The sequence below is a fragment of the Schistocerca gregaria genome, chromosome 2, assembly GCF_023897955.1.
Source record: "Schistocerca gregaria isolate iqSchGreg1 chromosome 2, iqSchGreg1.2, whole genome shotgun sequence".
Taxonomy (NCBI): Eukaryota; Metazoa; Arthropoda; class Insecta; order Orthoptera; family Acrididae; genus Schistocerca; species Schistocerca gregaria.
The window spans coordinates 126,290,694-126,300,723 of NC_064921.1; the positions used below are offsets into that span (position 1 = coordinate 126,290,694).

At 37.1% G+C, this 10,030-nt stretch overlaps 1 protein-coding gene across 23 annotated transcripts in view; it reads right to left on the reverse strand.

The window, feature by feature from the left end:
- LOC126336500 (prolyl 4-hydroxylase subunit alpha-1) overlaps window positions 1-10,030 on the reverse strand; it is a 697,270-nt gene that overhangs the window by 16,925 nt on the left and 670,315 nt on the right. For all 23 annotated transcript variants that reach the window (XM_050000262.1, XM_050000255.1, XM_050000257.1 and 20 more), the window contains 4 exons: window positions 9,602-9,794; window positions 4,882-5,033; window positions 4,229-4,399; window positions 2,237-2,401 (listed from right to left, as the gene is read on the reverse strand). In XM_050000262.1, coding sequence (XP_049856219.1) covers window positions 2,237-2,401; window positions 4,229-4,399; window positions 4,882-5,033; window positions 9,602-9,792 — 679 coding nt within the window. In that variant the 5' untranslated portion in view covers window positions 9,793-9,794. The remainder of the gene's footprint in view (window positions 1-2,236; window positions 2,402-4,228; window positions 4,400-4,881; window positions 5,034-9,601; window positions 9,795-10,030) is intronic.

Here is a 10,030-nt window from a genome sequence, read left to right on the forward strand (position 1 = left end):
AAGTGCATTGCACCACCTTACAGAGATGGCCAGACCCGATCTCCTGTCAGAACTCTAACCACCTTCATCACTATTTTCACCTCCATCATAGGCTCATTCTTGTGAAAGGTGTCATTTTGTTAACACCACACGCAATTCTCCATGGGTGATGCTTTCAGAACCCCTCTGGCTGGATATCCTGTGTCTCCTGCAACATGGGCACTGGATTGTATGTCGTATCCAGATGCTAGCCAAGAGCTAAATGTAATGGCCTGGTACTGACAGGCGTGTGAGTGTGGGATTTTGAGAATCAGGGCAAATGGATCCCAGTGGTCATTGAGCAGCCTGTTCACCTAGGGTGTGGGTGACAGAACAGTGACCCACCATCAAAACCCCTTCTGCCATTGGTGGGGTGACCTTCCCTCACCACACCCTTGGGTGCTCCTCACAGTGATACCACGCAACATTCCTCTACTTCCTTGTCTCTTTTCTTCCTCACTTCAGCTTGATAGTGTTTTCTTCTTCCTTCTCCTCTGCAACCCAGCATGCCACCTCCAGTTATGCACTCATTGCTCTCCCTTTCCAAACCACCCCATGAGACCAGACATTAGTGGAGCCACAGCACGAAACATCACCAGACTTCCTGAGCAGCATATCCAGTTGGAGCACCCTCACAGTTTTGAGCCAGAAGTGGAAATGGAGTGCACTCCAGGGCCGCTCCCCTGTGTGGGATGACTGGGAGGCGGTTGATGGGCAATGGATACCATCGATGCCACCACCACCAGCTGTTCACAGTAACAATTCATCTTCTTTTCCGCCTCTGATTCTGTGAGGCTCAAACAATGGAAAAATTCACACTGCTGCAAAATCTGCCTCGTATAATGTCCACACAGATGCCCCCTCTAGAGCCATATGCACCAGGCTTCAATACAGCTACCTATTTATGTGGCTGCTACATGCCGTTCATTGTTTTTCATCTTCACTCACACTACTGTACATAGGTCATTCTCTATATATGAAACTATTTGCTGTGATAACTTGTTGTTTTGGACTGTGTACTATGTTTGTGACACTTGCATCAAACTTTATCTGTAAAATATAACAGGTAACCGACTTGCCGAAATATTATTTATGTTGTGAGCCACAGCAGCTCACAAATATCTTCAGAATGTTGATGGTCAACAGCTGCATTCCGGAACTAATCCATTAAATGTGTATGAAACAGATTTTTGGATGTTCAGATCACAGACAGCTGGTGAGTTATTTATGGGCACTTCCACCAGTGCACAACCTCAGGAGGAAACAAGCACACTGCTTAGTGTACGAAAAATGTCCTTGAACTAAACAGAAAATGATTATGATATTTAGATAAACTTGACTATGATCACTGTCAGCTTTGCTAGTTGTTTCCTGGAAAGAGTGTTGCAGGATCCCAGATTGCATTTAGCAAAGAGGGAGTAAGAGACTGGAAACTTGTATTCTAAGTGATTTGAAAGCATGAACATCAGTAGTAGGAAAAGACAGATTGCTGCTTACTATAAAGAAGAAACGTCAAGTTGCAGACATGCACAATTAAAAAGACACTTAAATAAAGCTTTTGGTCACAGCCTTCATCAGAAAAGGAGAGACACACACCATTCACATTCACATGCAAGCACACACGACCACCATTGCCAGCATCTCAGGGTGTATATGTGCTGGAGAGAGAAGAGAGATTCCCACTTTTGTGCAAGAGGACTCATATGGGCATCCAAACAAAAGATGGTCTTTGTACCCTATTCCACCCCAAGAGCAGAAGCGTGCTTTTATGATGTATAACCCACGCAATTGTTTGTAAAAACACACCTTAAAGAAGCAAGGCATTGAAAAACTTCCGTGGAAGTTCATCCAGACTTGGATCTCTGTCCAAATTATAATACCTAACATGGCAGTTTGTCTACATAGTAAACAACTACATTACCAATAAGCCCAGAAAATACTTAATACATGTATGAAGCTGCAGAAATAGAGCTCTTAGTATCACCATGAGTTCTGCCACCATGTTGTCAAATTTAATGCCAAAATTGCACAGGAAAAGTTTGCAGGTTTGGTATACACAAAATGTTTCAATAAAATTTATAGTCCCCAAATAATTAAGGTGCATTAATCTTACACTTTTTCTTTGACTTTATAGACAGAAAACAAATGTTTTAATGAAATTATGCTACCTGTAATTTCCTTGTAAGCTTTGTGAACATAATCAAAAATGTAAGCTTACCTTGCATATATGTGGAGAATGCCAGATACTCAAGAATATCGGATCTCACAGCTGTTTTGTTGTATTCTTCTTCAAGCCTCTCAAGAGCTTCTTGCATCCAAAGTACAGTATGATAAAAGTCACCATTATTGTATGACTGTCGACCCAGTTCAAAGCAATCACCAGCTGTAAAACATAATGCTGGTATGAACTTACACACAGTTTCTTCCCACATTCGTCACAATGATGTCATTAATCCATTTCTGAAAATTCACTAATATCCAAAGGAAACACACTGCTGTATCAGCTGTACAAATGTTACAACAAATGTCTCTCAGTGATGATTGTTTGTCTATATGACCTGTCTCAGAACACCTACTTTAAATGTCCCCCATACTTCTTACTGAATTTCATATGCAAATTTCCTGCCTTACCTGCACATTTTCTAGGCCTTTTTAAAGTACATATTGTACTTGTCACAGAGCTAACTTTGAATCTAGATACAGTAATCAGGCAATTTGTAGAAACAGTGGTTGATAAGGTACATTTCTAACTGTCTGTTGATTTTTGAGGAATTGCTAATTCTTGGCTTGATGTTTGATAGCCTATTCAAGAATTTTGTTCCACTATACAAAACACCACAATGATCCCACACTAGGAAGGAATGGTAATATGAAAATTATTTTCATGATTTTTATTGTTCAGTTGAAACAGATTATTATAATCATCATCATCAATAAATGCCATGTAGCAATAAATGTGCTGGAAAGTGAATATAACAATTCTTAGATCTTTGAATATGTGCAGTTACCTACACAATATCCTTATTGCTTTTCATACTGAATAAATATTTTATTTACTTTAGCTGTACAAAGTAAGAACAAAAGTACAATAATTCAAAATTAGGTCATCTCTGTATCTTCATGTAGCATAATAAGAGACAACTCTAATAAGAGTGAAATACACTGAACTGAGCTTCTTGATTGAATTACCTGTGCGTTCACCTAATGTTAACTAAATATCAAGCTGGATGCCAAGCTTGCATACTGCGTATAATTCAGTATATGACAATGAAAATCTGTTACAGTACCAGCTGTTTAGTTCTGTAATATGAGTCCTTGTTAGATATAAAAAATAAAAATTGTTTACTGTAAACCTTTTTCAGGCATCTTCAGCTATCATCTGGTCTGAGTTTGGTATGATTTAGTTAGGACTACTGATTGGTATGCTTGTGTCATCACTGAACACTAAATTTTATATCTTTTGAAGAGTACTTTAATCATAGAAAGGCCATTATTTAATGTTAGCACAGGAATGGACCTTGTAGGATGCAGTATCTTACAAAACCCCTCTGTTTCCTGTGATTAAGGGAGGTTATACACCATTCATGCAAGACATATGTCAACAATACCCTTAAACTTTGTGTTTACTAAGCAGATTTTTATGATTCACTCAAAGATCTTTGCAATATTTCTGAATACAGCAATAGGATAATTTTTCTTGTTTAGATTTTCATTCATTTTGAAGTTACAACACATTTGAGATATACCTATGTAACTCGATGCTTTTGTGAAGGACAAACATCACGTGTGAGCTTCTCATATTGTATCAGGTGGTCAGTTATCTCTCAGAAAACTGGATCATGTGACAAACACTAGCACTGAGGATGGCCACATTTGCAGATGGACATTAATTAGCTTAACAAAATGTAAATAATAACTGTATCTTTCAGGAGTACTAAGGGCAGTTAGGCCATATTTATTATTACAGTTATGAATGAAAATTGCAATACAAGGCAAAAAATGATAACAAGATTCCTTTTACTATTTCTGAAATCTTGAGTATTTGCTCTCCTGTTTCACTAGTTTGATTGTAAGGAAACTATTTCTATCTTTTATTAAAAATGTAAGAAAATTAATTCTGTGGCACATTTTCCCTCAAAAGTACAGAGTGTTCAAGATTTACTTCAGTTCAAATGTTGGCTAATTGATCAATTAGCAAGTTTGGACTTACCAGACATTTCTGTACTGTACTGCACACCATTTAGTTCTCCACGAGCCACAGATGATGTGTCTAATTTATATGTATCTTGCAGTCTCATTAATGCCACAGCAGCTCCATTTAGATCCTCATCAGATGGGAACTTTAACATGTTCCTGTATTGTGTAATATTTTCAACAAATCCTGAAAGTTGAACCTTGCATTCAGAAAAACATGTAATGCTTTGAATAATTCATATACCATATCTCGCACATTTAATTTATAAAAATATAGTTTTAATAGGGAAACACTTCGCTCACATAGAACATTTGAAGGTATTTTTGTGTTCATTACATACAGCATTCTTCAAGTTATAATTTCTCAAACTTTCTGTGCACAATAAGGTATGGTAAGTGGCATAAAAAATAATTGCAGTCAGGACAGACATGCTAGAAAACAGGAGATACTAGTTTCAACAATAAAGACAACATGTGTTCAAAGTGAAACACTGAAAAATAATGAAGAGTTAATCAAACCTGAAGTCTCAGATGATACCTTTTATTTCATTTGTCTAGTAAGGATTGATGCATACTACACTTGGTTTTCTCCGATACCCATTATCACATGTGTATTGATAAATCTACAGTTCACTACACCACACTATTAACAATGATGAATGAACATACCTGAGCCAACATCGTCAACCATTTGTGCTTCCACAGCTTTCCAGTCAGTAGTCAGTCGCTTAACAAGAAGATAAGCATTGATAGGGTTTGATAAATAACCTTGAATATCACGACTTGCATCTTCATGCTCCTTTGCATATTCAGCATAATGCCTGTAAAATATTAGAAATGGATTGAATTAAATGCACCAAATAGATAGATGTAGATGAAAGCAACGAAAATGAGATGACATTTATTTATTTATTTATTATTTGTCCCGTAGATCAAATCAGTACAATGGCTTGTACAACTGATATGGGATAAGTCAATACAAATATACAGTTTACAGGAGTCTAAAACAGTAAACAAGAACACAGAAGAATGATTATTTTACATAACCTACAAAATTATGTTACTTAAAGTTACAGCTTTACAGAGAATTGTTACATGATGTGACAAAATTGACTTAACAACATTCAGCTTTGATACATTAACATGCACTAAGACAATTTTGATTCCAAATATTCCTGGATGGTATAAAAGCAGTCTTTTATTAAAAGAGACTTCACTGTCTGTTTGAATTTATTTATTTCTTGGATTTCTTGTATAAAAGTTGGAAGATGATTATATAATTTTATTCCCATACACTTGACACCATCACTGTACAGTTTAGTTGAGTAGGTAACTATTCTTAGAGAGGTTTTTGATCTTGTGTCATAATCGTGGTAATCCATATTTTTGCTAATTTTGTTGATACTTTTTTTGGTAAAGAATAATAACTCTAGTATGTATTGGCATGGGAAGGGCAAAATATTTAGTTTCTTAAATAATGGTTTACAAGTGTCTTTGTTTTTTGAACATAATTGTTCTATCTTCTTCTGCAGTTTGAATATCTTAATTGATTCAGAATTTTGGCCCCAGAAGATGATTGCGTAGTTAAGTACAGAGTGAAAGAGTGCATGGTACATTGTGGTTAGGGTACTTGTGTTAGTGACATTCCTTATTGATCTAATCATGAAGCATACTTTACTAAGTTTTGTGCTGGTAACATCAATGTGCCTTTTCCATGTGAGCGTATCAGTAATAGGGACCCCCAAAAATTTTATTTCATTTTCAAGTTTAACATTATTTTTTTCCAGTGATATAGTTGATAGTAATGATATCAATACAAAAAGTTTAGAAGTGCGGAAATGTACCTAGTATGTTGTGATAACTGAAAAATTTGTGTCAGACTGGAATTTAAAGAGAAAGCAAGAAGGAAGACTGGAGCTTAGCATCCCATCAACAATGAGGTCATTAGAGACTGAGGAAAACTCAAGATTGGGAAAGGATAGGCAAGGAAATTAACTGTATCCTTTTGAACAGAACATTTCCAGAATTTTCCTTAAGGAAGTTAGGAAAACCATGGTAAACCAAAACCTAAGTGGTCAACAGGGATTTGAATCACTATCTTTTCAAGTGGAAATCTAGTCTGCTAATAAGCTACCACCTTGGTCAGTTGGGCCTCAAATAGGAGGAAACAATAGTGACAATGAAAGTTTGTATATATGAAGATGGTATCTGTTCTTTCAGACATGTGCGAAAGAACAGATACCATTTCATATATAGTTAAGGCTAACTGGCCATTGACCTTCTTCTTCTGTGCTGGATGCAAAATTGCCTAATCTCTTATAGTACTCGGTAAGATCGTCTGCTGCAAGTAATGAATGTATTGGGCATGGGCACTACAAATGTAGTGAGTGGACAATAAGTTTGGAATGTGGGTCTCACTGGGGAGGGGGGGGGGGGGGGGTGCAAGGCATAAAACCCTTAGAGCATCTACCATGTAAGTGGAGATCCCGGGTTTTTTGAGTTCCAGTTGGGGCACACATTTTCAACTGTCCCCGTTGATGTACATCAACACCTGTCGACAGCTTAGGGTCTTGATTTAATTATCATTTCAGCGAAAGTTTGAGTCAGTCCCAGAGGTGGCTTCACATAGCATGTTAAGGTGACTGTATATGAAAAGCAGGAATATGGGTTCAAACCCCATTTTAGCACAGATTGTCAAGTATCATGTCATAATTCAGTTGAAATACACGTACTCAATAAGAACTGGGATCACTGAAAAACTGTCATTCTAAAATCTCATTTATTACAAATTTTGCTCATACAAACATGTAGTTACGTGCTGACATAAATAGTACCAAATGTTCAGCAACTTTTAACACATACGAAAACCGTCTTCAATACACAATTTTCTTCAGCAGGAATAAAGCTCACACTAGTCTGATACACTTGGACGCAAGTTAACATCTGCAAACATAATTTTTCTGCTTCAAGCTAAAGTTGTTCAGTAGGCTTCTATGAGATCAGCACGGACAAAACTTACACTCAGACACAACTTTTGCAGACATTTTCTTTGGGAAGAATTAGAATAAACAATTTTCAGTTACAGGGTATGATTGTAATGTGTCTGAAAAATTGATGGTATTTTTTTGCAGATCTCAGAAAGCACAGGCAGCTTGGATGGGAAGTAGGGAACTCTTCAGTTGTCATTATGGTGGTTCTCGAAAAGTACTGGGAAACTGTAGAAAAAAGTATTTATGGTAATGTTCTATATTGGGCCCGGATTTATGATGTGAGTGGAGGAAAAATTATATTTCCATGTGTCAGTCTGTAAAAAAGTCAAGAAATCTTCGATAAAAGCATCTCACATGATGTCAGTGTTGAGATCAAATCATCTGGAGAATACTAAGACCAGACAAACAGACAGAATCTTAGGAGGTTTCTTTGGAACTTTTATTGAAAGGCTGCTAAGGTTGATTAGACTGCAAATAAAAATTATAGCTTACTGAGGGCAGAGCATTGGAGAATGTTATGAATATCACATATTAGCCACACAGAACTGAATATATAGCTATCAGTGCAAGCTGGACTGAAGAGTGTTTGAGGATCAAATCTCTTACACTCATTTTGGAACACAGCCAGGCATGGGAGGGATGCAAGTAAATATGAGAAACATGCTATCTAGGGTTTGCTTTGATTTCTCCTCCAATACCTGAACTAGCATCTTGACAATAGTAATATGGCCTGAGAGCCATCCCTTGAAGATTCTAGGTTATGATTCATGGCATAAGACCCAAAAAAAACCATGAAATGCTAATGGCATTACCACAACATGTCTGTCACTGTTCACATTTATGAAGAGGATGTACCCTCACCCCCCCCCCCCCCCCCCGCTACTTATATTGACGAAATTCCTAAATTCCTCTGACCTCACATGAAGAGAGGATTGCTGAGGGTACTCACGTGAACCTCTGCTTCTATTCTGTTGATGACATAGATGTTGGCCTTGGGCTCTTAATTCTACTTCAAGGGGTGCTTCACAGACACATTTAGATGGGTATGAATTCAACAAATACATGTACAATTAATGTGTGTTATTACAATATCGTGTGATGTTCATCCAAGAATACTAAATGTGGCACTACAATGTATGTCATACATGTGCAAATACTTCTGGAATGAATTTGATTTGGCCCACATCACTATAGTAAATGGTCAGATATACAAATAAATAAATTTATTTTTCAAATTTTTTTGTGGAATTTCCTAATGAACAGTTGAATCATGATTTGCCAGGAAACATAACTCTACAGTGCAGACATTTCAAAACTTTAACATCTTCTACTACCTTAATATCCACACATATAATTTCATGGCTTAAACATTTTCACAGTAGACCCTCTAGCCTCTCAATGAGAGAAATAGCTTAACAGTTATGTACATTTTTTCCTCCCTGTAAACAACATTTAAGAGGACTGTGACTGTACGAGCTACATTTATTGATGACGATGAAGATGATAATGATGATTGCTGTTTTACAGGAGAAAACTACCAGGTCATTGGTCCCTTCAGTGACAAAAATTGTCAATAAACACATGCATTGAGTGACACAGTTACAAAAAAAAAAGTTTTATGTAGAACACATTTTGAGATAAAGGGTCCCCACTATCAGTAATATGTATACATAAAGAGAACATACAATATCACTCCAAGTTTTTTATGTAAGCAACACAAAACGTTGAAATATGAATCGTGGGCAAGTTATATTAAGCAATTATTCAAACACTTGCAGCAAAAGTAGTCCAACTGGACTTGAACAGCATAATGTGAACATATTTTATAGATACAAGTTAGATACATGTTTAGGCTACTATGTAAAGCTACCTGATTCTGAGAAAATGAATTATAACCATCAGCTGTTCACTATAAACCTATATGTCTACCAGTTTCAGACCATCACTATAGGCAAGGTGAAAACAGATCACATGAAATCAATTTCATGTTTCTTATGGGCTCATATAACAAAAAGTTATTGTGAAAGTTCACAAACAATAGTAAAGAGCAGCATTTACAGTATTAACACAGTTTCACAGTGATTGTACCATCACTATCATAATTTTGATGTTGTATGAGCCCATAAGGAACATGAAGTATGATGATCTATTTTTACCTTACCTCTTGTGATGATGGCCTATGACAAAAACCAGTAGATACAAGTTTATAATGAACAGCATAATGCATTTTCTCCAGTACTTAATGGCTGCTGGGTGTCAGTTAATCAAACTGTTAACTACCTGATTGTATGCTGATACTTAGCCACATATAGAAGCAGTAGTGCAATTATGCTGTTGGCATTTCACTATTCTAACAGTTTTTAAGCTGTGTTACTTTCACAAACAATAGTTGTTGGTACCTCCTGAGGCGCTGCATCTTTTCCTCCTGTGCCTCAATGTAGCCCTCAAGGGTGCGCATCAGTACGGCCTCTGTCTCCAACAGCTCCTCCATGTCAGCAAGCGCTGTGAACAGCTCTGCCTCCACCCTCCAGTTGCTGACAAGCAGCACCAGGAGCAGTGCCGACACAGAGGCTCGCATGGTTGCAGCCATGCCTGCAACAAGGACATCACTGGCTGAACTGTCTGTCACCCATGTGAGCAACGTTGCACATAGCAGCCTGCAAGTTATGAGATTTAGAATCAGCTGCATGAACGAACAAGAGTTAACATTGCTAAATAAAATGTGGACCTGTTTTCACTGCTTAGCTGTTTAAAAAAAAAAAAAAAAGGGAAGGAAAGGTGTGTAGCTTTCTTCTGTGAATCTGTAACTACATGACGTGGTTGAAGTT